The 13,585-nt window shown below is 36.2% G+C and overlaps 1 protein-coding gene across 1 annotated transcript in view; it reads right to left on the bottom strand.

Annotated features, from left to right (window-relative positions):
* Positions 1-13,585, bottom strand: part of trpa1b (transient receptor potential cation channel, subfamily A, member 1b) — an 80,429-nt gene that overhangs the window by 49,577 nt on the left and 17,267 nt on the right. Inside the window, exons 4-6 of the mRNA XM_056451119.1 lie at positions 8,987-9,162; positions 5,205-5,312; positions 5,017-5,125 (exon numbers count right to left, since the gene is read on the bottom strand). Coding sequence (XP_056307094.1) covers positions 5,017-5,125; positions 5,205-5,312; positions 8,987-9,162 — 393 coding nt within the window. The remainder of the gene's footprint in view (positions 1-5,016; positions 5,126-5,204; positions 5,313-8,986; positions 9,163-13,585) is intronic.

Here is a 13,585-nt window from a genome sequence, read left to right as displayed (position 1 = left end):
TTTATAAAAGGCTACTGAGTATGTACATACTTACTGGTCATGTGCTGCCTAGTGATTCTGTTTATTTTAATAAGCATGTCTATATTGGCTGACGTTGATTATGTGAATGTTTAAATTTAATATACAATGATCATAATACAAAGCAGGCGCAACACATGTATATGACCTTTAGGAAGTCAATATACTGTACAATATGTCTTTTGATGTAAAGTTTAAACAGTTTTTTTATTGATCTTCTGGGGGTTTGTTAGCCTGTGGTTACAATATTTATATCTAAAGATAAATCAAATTAGCCATTGTACTGATCCATAGACCACTTTTAGTAGGGCATTTGCATCGTTTTCATGGAACCAGTCCCCTGTTTGCATGCTTTTTGACATACCAGTCACAATTTATGACAAATGCATGAAAAAGTGAGACTAGTGGTCTAGATTAGTCAAATCTATACCGGAAAACAAAATGTAATATAGGTTTGGAATGAAATGAGGTTGAACAAACTATCGCTTTGATGCCACGAACCTCCATCACAATGGAAGCATGAGTCCTTTGTTTGGCTACCATGTGACAGGCTTGCAAATTAATTTCAAATAGTGCTGGATGCTGTCAGTCGTGTTTGACATGTTTACCTGTTTGTTTTAACTGTTTTGCATTAAGGCATCTAAAAATACAGGGTTTCCACTCCTTTTCAGAGCTCATTTTCCATTTCAGAATTTGTTTAAATGTCAATAAAACACTAAGATCACAGATTACAGCCTGAAGCAGGGAGAACCCTCCCCTCATCAAACCAATGCTAAATGTCTTTAATGTGCAAGAACATTGAAAACACAAATTTTTCATGACCATTTGTGTTTTCTAAGAATAAAATCTTGGTCATCGGTGTTTGTTAAGTGTTACGTCACAGCCATACTTCATAGTTCTTAGAAAGTAATAGTTTCTTGGGTACAAACATAAGGCTCCAAAAGCTAACAAAATATTTAACTAAGCAATTTTGATTTTAACAGATGTCTAATAGACATCTAAACATAGATTCATTCATTCATTCATTCATTCATTCATTCATTCATTCATTCATTCATTCAACCGTTCATTCGTTCATCCGTTCATTCATTCGTTCATTAATTAATTCATTCATTCATTCATTCAACCTTCTTGCTGTGAGGCGACAATGCTTACCACTGAGCCACTGACATGCCCTCTAAACATAGATATCTGGGCTAAAACAAGCCTAAATCAGTAAAAATCCAACAGATGTCTAACAAAAGTTTAAAAATAGACTAGTCATTAAAAAGACTAGACTAGACAGACTTCACATATATTTATTTATTTTGAATTAACCATCATTTAACCAAAAGTATATCTGAGATTACTAATCTCTTTGTGAAAAGACCAGCAAGAGAGCGTTTACAGGACAAACTACACATTAAGAACACTTCAAACAAATCATAGAATCACCCTCCATTTGCTGAGCGATTGTCTTAAAATGAGCCCATTTTTAGAATGTAGACTGAAAAAAAAATTCTAACCAGGAGCTGCATACAAAAAAGCCTTCATACCCAATTCAGAGTGAACAAAAGGAACAGAGAGAGAGCATAGAAATTCTGAGAACAGAGGAAATATTTCTCAGAAGTTTTCTGTTGTATAAGACAGCATCAAGGCCACATCCCCAAGATGGCCTTATAAACAATGAAATACCAATGCATTTCTCTCCTAGTCAACTGTGCCAAGCTACTCTGTTATACAATGTAAAATGATGAGTTGAAGTTGTACAGTCAGTTATGAACCTTAGTGACTGTAACCTTCAATGTGTAATCATTCATTCCTCTCTATTTTATGAGTAATCATGAAATCAAACTCATGATTGCTTTACAACTAACACAATGCTCTACCCATTCAGCTATACAATTGTAAGGAATGGAGGATGATCAAACAGACACATTTCACTGTTATATAAACTTTTTAAGCAGCTCTCAAAAACCAAAGCTCACCCCACCGGATTACCATAGTAATGATCTTGATAGTAGAGCCCGAAAGCCTTTCACACTCACATGTGTACAGAACTGGGCCTTTTTAAACTAACCATCACTATATTGTAGAATGTATGTACTATTTTTGTGTGTGTATGCTCATGTTCTTTGTAACCTAGGTAGAATGCTATGTATGGCTGTGCTAAATAGTGTTTATTGATTATTTACTGGTGGTTTATCAGTCTTCTTGGTATTACAACTCTTAATAGTATCACTTAACAACTTACACTCAACTTACAACAGAAGTGTTTGGTATGCATGCACAGCTAATGTGGTTTAAAGAACAAATGTATGCATTGCAGTTTGGTACTTGTAGTGTAATGGGTAATGTAACGTGTATTTATATATTTTTCTTGTTGACCACTATTCAACAAGCACATGTTATCCACCAGACATGAACAAAGCACCATAAACTGGTTAGAAGGCAACTTCTCATTGGCTCATTCTCAGCCCCTGAGGTCATGACATTAGCAATCCTATTTAAGAAAGGCATGACCAGTTCACACTCTCTTTCTCTCTTGAACCCCTCTTCCTAAGCCCTTAGACCTCACCCAAGCTGAGGCCAGGCTTTGGCCTTCTCACTCTTCAGAGACGTTCAGCATCAAACCATCTCTATTCTGGACAAGTCCAACTCATAACCTAGCTGGCATGCTGATCAACCGATCAAAATGGAGAAGAACAAGCAATGACTCATCAAGAAAGTTCCAGGCCAGCACACATTGCGTAAGCTACAACAAAGAAACTAATGCGAGCGTGATTTTAGATATCAGATATGCTAGTTTATGATTATTTTTTTATAATTACTTGATCTTTAAATGAATAGACAAATAAATTGCAGGCTCTAACAGATGAGCAGTTCAATTTAATGTAATTTTGGTTCGACTACCATTTAAAGTTGGACTACCACAATAAAGTTAACCCAAATATTTATAACTAAATAATAACTTATTATTAGAAATTATTAATATTCATACTTTTAGGAGCTTAATTTGCTACACAATTAACAAATTTTAGCACTGATATAAACACATAATGCATTGTGTCGTCCTTATTTAGGGAATCTATTTTAGTAAATGCTCTTATGGGTTGTACAGTGCATACGGAAAGTATTCACAGTGTTTTGCTATTTCCACATTTTTTATGTTACAGCCTTATTCCAAAATGGATTAAATTAATGTATTTCCTTAAAATTCTACACACAATACCCCATAATGACAATGTTTTAAAATTGTTGCAAACGTATTAAAAATAAAAACCCTGAAAAATCACATGTACATAAGTATTCACAGCCTTTGCTCAAAACTTTGTTGATGCACCTTTGGCAGCAATTACAGCCTCAAGTCTTTTAGAATATAATGCCACAAGCTTGGCACTCCAGTCTTTGGGAATTTTTGCCCATTCCTCTTTGCAGTACCACTGAAGCTCTATCAAGTTGGACGGGAAGCCACAGCGCACAGCCATTTTCAGATCTCTCCAGAGATGTTCAATAGGATTTAGGTCTGGGCTCTGGGTGGGCCACTCAAGAACATTCACTGAGTTGTTGTGAAGCCACTCTATTGATATTTTAGCTGTGTGCTTTAGGTCATTGTCCTGCTGGAAGATGAACCATCGCCCCAGTGTGAGGTCAAGAGCATTCTGAAGCAGGTTTTCATTCAGGATGTCTCTGTACATTGCTGCATTCATCTTTCCCTCTATCCTGACTAGTCTTCCAGTTCGTGCTACTGAAAAACATCCCCACAGCATGATGCTGCCACCACCATGCTTTATTGTAGGGATGGTATTAGCCTGCTGATGAGTGGTGCCTGGTTTTCTCCAAACGTAACGCCTGGCATTCACTTTAAAGGATACAATTTTAGTCTCATCAGACCAGATAATTTTGTTTCTTATGGTCTGAGAGTCCTTCAGATGCCTTCTGGCAAATTCCAGGTGGGGGATGGCTTCTGTCTGGTCACTCTACCATATAGGCCTGATTGGTGGATTGCTGCACAGATGGTTGTCCTTCTGTAAGGATCTCCACTCTCCACAGAAGAATGCTGGAGCTCAGACAGAGTGACCATCAGGATAATGATCACCTCCCTGACTAAGGCCTTTCTCCCCCTATCACTCAGCTTAGATGGCCGGCCACCTCTAGGAAGAGTCCTGGTGGTTCCAAACATCTTCCTCTTACGGATAATGGAGGCCACTGTGCTCATTGGAACTTTCAGAGCAGCAGAACTTTTTCTGTATCCTTTCCGAGCCTTGTGCCTCGAGACAATCCTGAGTCGGAGGTCTACAGACAATTTCTTTGTCTCCATGCTTGGTTTTGTGCTTTGACATGCACTGTCAACCCTGGGACCTTATATAGACAAGTGTATGCCTTTTCAAATCATGTCCAGTCAACCGAATTTACCACAGATGAAGTCCAATTAAGCTGCTGAAACATCTCAAGAATAATCAGTGGAAACAGAATGTTCTTGAGCTCAATTTAGAGCTTCATGGCAAAGGCTGTGAATACTTATGTACATGTGATGTTTCAGGTTTTTTATTTTTAATAAATTTGCAACAATTTTAAAAAATTGTCATTGTGGGGTATTGTGTGTAGAATTTTGAAGAAATAAATGAATTTTATCCATTTTGGAATAAGGCTGTAACATAAACATATGTGGAAAAAATTAAGCACTGTGAATACTTTCCGGATGCACTGTATGTCAGGAAAGTGACAAACAACCTATACACTCATATAAATTGGAGGACATGTTGATTGTCAATAATTTCCAGGATACATGGGAATCCTGAATAATTAGACTGTAATGTAAATGAAAACTGTGTCATTTGTCTCTCAGCCAAAGGGAGCTGTCAGAAAACCCCACAAATATTTATGTCTGGAACACATCATTGGGGAACAAAGACCACCCGTGTTTTGTGCAGAGTCACAGCGCCTGTCTAAACAGCATGGTTAATAGACTGAGGGTTGATTCGTCATGGTGATTTGAGGAAGATTAAACTGGCTTACCAATTTTCAAAACCATCTCCATGGCCTCTTTGGCACCTGCGAAAGCAACCGTATGAATGGGATAGTGGCCAAGTTTGTTCTGAATACACATCTTGGCACCATGCTTGATCTGTAAGGAAAGATTATAATCTCTTTCATTGCACAGTATTGGAGAATAGAGATTCTGTCTATTACATTCCTGAACTCACCAGGATCTGGAGTGCTTGGCAGTTGTTATTGCAGCAGGCCAGCATGACAGGGGTGTTTCCCAGATCCCCCTCCAGATTGCTATTGGTTTTGTCACAAGACAGAAGGACCTGTGCCAGACGTGAGCAAAATTATCATCAGTTTCCACAAGGCACTTAATCAGTGTAATTCCTCCAGCATTTCACCTTGACAGGAAGCAGATTCTATATAGGAGACACTCTTACATTTCCTGCTGAGCTGTCATTATGTTGAGCAATATCACACAAGGAGAATGATGTTGCTGGGAATACTGCTCGTTGACTTTAAATGTGAGGACGCGGGTAATTAAAGTCTGATATTAGATTGGGGACATAATTATTTTAAGTACACATGAAATCAAACTAACCATGTTGATTTTGTTAGCTCGTATTAACAATTCATCTGTGCGTGTCATCAAAAAATTTTGTTTTGATTTATGACATTATTTACTTGTGACTTTTTGTTGATTTTACGTTGGATTCAGCAATCGCAGTCGGGAAAAACTAGTGTGTCTGTTATATAACAGTACTTATTATGATGGTTTTTTAGATCAGTTAAAAATACAGTAAATTATTAATTAGGTTGGATTGTAATGTATTGAGGGCGGCACGGTGGCTCAGTGGTCAGCACTTTTGCCTCAGAGCAATAAGGTCGCTGGTTTGAGTCTAGAACAGTTGGCATTTCTGTGTGGAGTTTGCATGTTCTTCCTGTGTTGGCGTGGTTTTCCTCCGAGGGCTCCGGTTTCCCCCACAGAATCACTGTGTATGGTATTTCCTAGTATTGGGTTGCAGCTGGAAGGGCATCTGCTGCTGAAAACATATGCTGTAATAGTAAGTGGTTCATTCCGCTGTGGTAACCTCTGAAATAGAGACTAAGCCGAAGGAAAATGAATGTATTGTATTGAGACTGTATTGTATTGTTTGTGTTCTCAGGTGGGCTCGGGTTGTGCCTTCTCTCTCATCGTTGTGTTTGTCATTTGTCTGCGATATGCTGTTTGAACTCAATACTTCAGTCAGTTGGTTTCAGTTTCAGTTGGCACTGGGATATAAACATGTATGCTGCATATGTGAGCACACAGTAAGTGTTTAGCACACTTATCATGTGCTTGTGTCTTGTGTTGGCATTGTGTGACGTATAGATTCTCATTGGCTGCAAGTTCCTGTTTGATGCGAGTACATGGCTTTTGTTTTTGTCTCTGTGCCATGTGCTCTTCTGTCTATTATCCAGACAGTAGTCCCTCCCACCTTGTTATCCCATTATTAGTTTATTCTATTCAACTGTTTGTGTATTGGTTTTGCTTGCTTATGGCTTCCTCGTGTTTGCTGTCCAATGCCAGTTTGTCATCTATGTTTGCTTATGTTGTTCCTGCCTTCATCCTGTTCCTGTCCTGCCTTGTTCAGCCCAGTTTACTTTGATTATGGTCTGTTTTCCCTCTGGGGTAGATTTTGTTGCCTTTTATTATTAAATAAAATTTCATTTAATGCTGCATTTGAGTCCTCGCTCCTGTGCCTTACCAACTGTGTCATAGTTTTACACTTAGTTATTTGATGAAAAAATAAACATAAAGTGGGTATATCTCCTCAATCTTTTTGAGATTTTTTTGACTCCACCACTTACAGTTGAAGTCAGAATTATTAGCTCCCCTGAATTATTAGCCCCCATTTATTTTTTCCCCAATTTCTGTTTATCAGAGAAAAGATTTTTTCAACACATTTCTAAACATAATAGTTTTAATAACTCATTTCTAATAACTGATTTATTTTATCTTTGCTTTGATGACAGTAGACAATATTTGACAATATATTTTAAGACACTTCTATACAGCTTAAAGTGACATTTAAAGGCTTAACTATGGTACTTAGGTTAACTAGGCAGGTTAGGGTAATTAGGCAAGTAAAAAAAAAAAAAAAAATCAGGAAATTTTTTGCTTAAAGGGGCTAATAATTTTGACCTTAAAATGGTCTAGCCAAAATAAAACAAATAAGACTTTCTCCAGAAGAAAGAATATTATCAGACATACTGTAAAAAGTTCCTTGCTCTATTAAACATCATTTGGGAAATATTTAAAAAAGAAAAAAAAATCAAAGGCTAATAATTCTGACTTCAACTGTAGGTAAAAAGGATTCGGGCATAGGAATGTACCCTTCTGAATAGAATGCAGACATTAAGTTAATAACTTAGTTAAATATAAATCATCATCGAATGGTTTTCAATTTACTTAGTGTTAAAAAAAACATTAACCTATTAATAACTGAGCACTAATAACAACAATAAACAACCCAAGCTCATTCTGAAAACGTACCCCTATATACATTTCTGGAGAGTGCCAAATACGTCCCATTCACGCTTGCTGTTCTCCTGTAAATCCACCAGAGGCCGCTGTTGACTGACTGTTTGACTAACTGAATGACTTACTGACCAATCGACTGATCCACTATCCTCCTTCTCTAAACCCAACCATTAGTGTTTTAAAAGTACAGAATGACCCGACGTACATGCCGAGCTAACTGGATAAACTGGTAATAGCGGGAAAGCTGTCCAAATGGAGGTAAGCGGTCAGCTGGTAAGCGCGAAAAGGAACGCCGTCATACTACCCTGTGGCGTTAATTTAAAAAATGAATTGCAGCCATACGTATGTCTGACTACATAATTTGTGATCTCCAGAAACTTATACAGGGGTACGTTTTCAGAATTAGGCTATGAATTAGCAATAAAACAACTAACCAAAAATTCAAATTTAATATCAAAGAAATGAATGCCATTTTAAAATTGAGTCCCACTTTATGTCAGGTGGCCACAACTACTATGTACTTGCATCAAAATATAAACACAATGTACTCCGTGTATTCATAATGTATTGCAGAACACTTTTGATATTATTGAGGTAGGATACAGGTAGGGTTAGGGACAGATGTGGTGGTATAGTTGGGTTTAAGGGTGGGTTAAGGTGTAAGTAATGGTCAACAGTGCTATAACGAATATAATTACAGAAATTAATTACAGATTTAGTTACATGCAGGTATTTAATCATAAGTACAATGTAAAAACATATATTTACACAATAAATACATTGTAACAAATGATTAATTTTAGTGTATATATTAGTTATCAGTCACAATTTATAGCAAACTAATGAAAAGGAGAGAGTAGTGGTCTAGATTAGTCAAATTTATACCGGAAAACAAAATGTAATATAGGTTTGGAATGACATGAGGTTGAGTAAACTATCGCTTTCATACCATGGATCTCCATCACAAGGGAAGCATGAGTGCTTTGTTTGGTTACCATATGACAGGCTTGCAAATTAATTTCAAATAGCGCTGAATGCTGCCAGTCACATTTGACATGTTGACCTATTTATCTGTATTAACTGTTTTGCATTAAGTCATCTGCAAATACAGGGTTCCCACTCCTTTTCAGAGCATATTTTCATTAGAAAATTTGTTTCAATGGCACAAAAAAGACTAAGATCACAGATTACAGCTTGTAATTAATAATTTCAGTGTAAGTACTGTACATATTAGTTAATATCAAGTTTAACTAAAAAATGCTATCAGAACGTGTATCAATAATTCATTAATATTATACTATTTCCAGTTATTGTTTTTTTATATATACATTCCAAACTTTTGACTAGTAGTGTGTATTTGATTCATTGCAATGCACATCATGACAAATTATTTAAGAGTATGTAGCCAGCACATCAAGACCTGCTCTTTGCTCTGACAGAAACTCCAGCAGATTTCCAGCAGCTTGAATGACTGACCTCTGCTAGATGATTGTATTGTTTTGTGACAGCTAGGTGCAGAGGGCCCATCAGGGCATTGTTGAGGATGTTGGGGTCAGCACCCAGATCCAGCAGTACAGCGCAGCTCTGTTGTTGATCCTGCTCCACAGCCCAGTGCAGAGGAGTTCGGCCTTGCTCATCCTGCACATTCAGCACTGCAAAGACAAAAACGCTGAATACATGCAGTAATTGAGGAGTTGGACATCTGGGCATTCAGAAAGCTTTCAGAGGTGAAAAGCGGTAGTCTAAATGCATATAATGACTTCAAAACAATGGTCAAAATTTGACCAAAAAATACACGTCTATTAATGACCTTAGGCAATTTTTGTAAATAATATACCATATTTGATACTTTGAAGCAATACACCGGAAAGCATATTATTTCTGTGTTCTGTGACTTGCCAATTTTAAGTGAAATAATAGACTGCACTTATTCTGAAAACGTACCACTATATACATTTCTGGAAAGTGCCAAATACATCACAGGAGCTAAGTTTTTTTGCAGTTTTTGTTTTCGCAAATCCACCAGAGGCCGCTGTGTCACTTTTTGAGATCTCAAATTTCTCTCGCGAGTGCCATCGTGCCTGCTTGTCTTACGTAAACCCACCCTCCACCTTCCCTAAACCCAACCAATAGTGTCACTAAACCTAATTACATCGACATGGACTATATATATATATATTTATATATATATATATATATATATATATATATATATATATATATATATATATTTATTTATATATACCTCACTTTCACATTCACTTTGCCAAGTCTTGTTTCTTCTATGAACATTACGAAGTGTTTTGTTTTTGCTGTGTTTTCGAATCTTTGCATTGTTCACCATTTTGATTCTTTGCCGCCTAGTCTGACCTCTCGCCAGTATTTTAACCACATTTATTGGATTACTCTTGTGCTACTGTTTCACTCCTGTTTTTGACCATTGCCTGTACAACCTTGCCTTTAATAAACTGCATTTGTATCCACACGTCTGTTCTCAGCATCTGCTTCTTAACAAATACTTAGGAAAACTGCACTTTTTGCACATTCTAAGAATATAAAAAAATAACATCATTTAACTTAATGGGAACATTAAGGGAACATTTTTAGAGCCTAAAATTGTTAGCTGGGATGAAGCTCTGTCATACTGCCATAGGGTTGAGGGCAGTGCTTAATTTGTAAATGAATTCCCAGAACAAAACCGGAACAAAACCTGTGACGACGTCCAACAAACAATTTCAGTTTTCCCAAAACATAGTTTAGTCATGGATAATAAAAACATGTAGCTACAAACATAACTCGTACAAACATTCACTTTTCAGTTCACTTCACTATTGTGTGTCCAGTAAAAAAAATAATTAAATGACTCACTTAGTCTAATCTTCAAGAAGAACCCACAGTTACCTCTTCTATCATGTTTACTGGCTGACTTGAGATCATTTTGCTTCTGTCTCCTACTATCCTGATCCATTTGCACAGTTTCATCTTCTCGAGATATCATTTGATCAGACTCATTATCAGGTTTACTTGTGGTTTTAAAAAATTAAAATATGCGTGACTGTCTCTTGGCCATTTTGAAAATACAAATATTATTTAGGTTGGCCACTTCACCATTATTTATTTTCACTGCTCATTTTCCGTAAAACAATTTACACCAACTAATGAGAGTGATAGTAAATATAAGAAAGCCGATTGACTGAAAAGTCAATAGTTAAACGTGACTTTTGCTTTAATTTGCGCATGGTGACTACTGTCCACACAGCCTTCGCTTGCACTCATTTACATTCTCTCTGACACACACACACATAGGAATTCACCGTGCACAAGTTATTGCCGGATTTATTAAAATAAATACTGGAAAACAAAACTGACATTTTCCGGAACATGATCCAGCTCAAATTAGGCACTGGTTGAGGGTAAAAAATTGTATTTTTTAAACTGACTGGTCAGATGACCTTGCATTCTGACCACCCAATAAGCCCGCAAAACTTTTTTAAAACCAGATGAGACAGCCTTGGACAGAAACAAACCAACTTTGGCTAGTAAATTTGTTTATTTCAGGAGGATATTGCACTGTAATAGATGTAATTAGGAAGAGAAATGTGCACTCTGAATATCATTTGGTCTTTTCCCATTGTAGCGAGTGAACCGGTGGCTCTGTTTTGTCAATGATTTATTGAGTACTGTGTTCACAATAAGCCGCCCAATGACGTAAGTGCGTGATCCCCGAGGAGATTATGTGATAGTTTTATAATCATTAGAACATAATGAGACATTGACCTGATGTGATCTGAATAGTCTGGGGTGAATAAACAAGGCCTAAGGACAAGGCCTTCAAAACAGATACATTTATTTACCACCAGGGTTTTGAATCTACCAATTGTGGGTATAAATAGACTGTTGTGGGTTCTGCATATCAACATTAGGATGACCAGATGTCCTTTTTTTTCCAGAGATAGTCCCAATTTTCATTGTCTTGTCCCAGAATGGAGCTGTTTTAATTCAAAATAAATCCATTCAAAATGCATTGATTCCAGTTTTAAACTCACAGATAGGGCTGTGATATGTGATCATTCGCAGTAGTCACATTGCAGGATTTGCAATGTTGAGTCTGTATTATAATGTATCATTTGCACATGTTTTTGAGGCCTGTAACTGTATGATGATTTTAAAAGTCTTCTCTTTTAATATAGCTGATTAACCATGTGGGTGGATTATAACAGTCTTCTAAGCCTACTAGTAGGCGCAAAAAGCCCCTACTTGCCCATATCTATCAGCTGATAACCACTGATAACCGCCTTTTAATCAAGTGATAACATTTGAAGCGGGTGGATAATCATACTAAGTGAAATTTTTAGTGCTATTTTCACCTCTGAACTAGTAAATAAATTTTTTTTGCAACTCGGAAATCTGGTCACAATAATCAATATCACAAATCTGTCTCTAAAAAGAGCCTCCAACAGTCCCAAAATGATGTCTAAACTAGGGCTGCACAAAATTGAGGAAACATGCAATATTGTTATTGATTGCTGCGACTATTTTATCAAAAATAAAAATATATATACAGTACGTTGTAATGATCACACTAAAATAAACAGGTAAGAAATTTTTTTCTGAGCTAATTAAATCTATTTAACAAGCATTTAGAATTTAAAACACCAGGAATGACTGAAAACATATTATTAAGATATTAACTGTTTATTATAGTAGAAGTAAAGTATTGTTTATTCTACATCCATAATCCTACCCTAAACCTAAACCCAACTACTATCTTATTAGCTATATTAATAAGAAACTAACTTGTAATTTATCAGCTAATAGCCTTGGTTAATGGTTTGTTAATAATGTGAATTGTGACTTAAAATAAGGTGTTACCTTGTAAAGAAACATTCACTAATTATGACATGAAACAGGTCAATAATATGAGGGATATTGTATGCATGCTAATGAAACTGTCATTAAGTCTCATTACCTCAGTTATAACATTTTAAATGCAAAGTTGAATTTGAGATCTTGACATGGACCAAGACAACATAGCTTTTTCATAAATGTGTCATAAACATAATTATCATAAAGCCATTATAACCAATGGCCAAAATTAAGTCCCAATGTTGAGTCTGTATTATAATGTATCATTTGCATATGTTTTTGAGGCCTGTAACTGCATGATGATTTTAAAAGCATTCACGCATAAAAAAAATTGTACTGTTAGGAACTTTAATAATAATTTTGTTGAATTATTTTTATTTTTATTATTCAATTACTGTACTTGAATACTGTTAGACTTTGGAAAATTAAAAATCATAACATGTAACATTTTCTTTATTGTAATTATCTAGTTTTGAATTAGTTTATTAGATTTTATGCAGACACTTCTCGACATAATCATGCCAATTAATCTAAAAATATTAATCTGGTGAAAGTGTATTCATATTGCAATGTATATCACCGAACAACAAAATATCGCACAGTTAGATTTTTCCAATATCGTGCAGCCCTACTCACAGATAATTTGAATGTTATCATTCCATTGAATGGGCATTATCAGTGGTTTTCAACTGATAAATTTGGGCCAGTAGGGATCTTCTGCCAGTTATCATTCATCCACATGGTTAATCAGCTATAGATCACATAAGGTTGCGGCCAGAAGTGAGAAGCGAATACGCATCGCGTATGTACGCTTTTTGAGATCTCAAAATAGTGTGCAGTGTTTGCCTTTCTGCAGCATGCAGCTTATCGGCAGCTGTTGCACAGATCAAGCCATCTCTGTCTTTTCTATCTAGTTACCTATCTATCTATCTATCTATCTATCTATCTATCTATCTATCTATCTATCTATCTATCTATCTATCTATCTATCTATCTATCTATCTATCTATCTATCTATCTATCTATCTATCTATCTATCTATCTATCTATCTATCTATTCATTCATTTATTCATTCATTTTCTTTTCGGCTTAGTCCCTTTATTAATCCGGGGTCTCCACAGGGGATGAACTGGCAACTTATCCAGCACATGTTTTAAGCAGCCGATGCCCTTTAAGCTGCAACCCATGTCTGGGAAACATCCATACAT

This window comes from Danio aesculapii, chromosome 24 (assembly GCF_903798145.1).
Source record: "Danio aesculapii chromosome 24, fDanAes4.1, whole genome shotgun sequence".
Taxonomy (NCBI): domain Eukaryota; kingdom Metazoa; phylum Chordata; class Actinopteri; order Cypriniformes; family Danionidae; genus Danio; species Danio aesculapii.
This window is presented reverse-complemented; position numbering and strand designations above follow the sequence as displayed.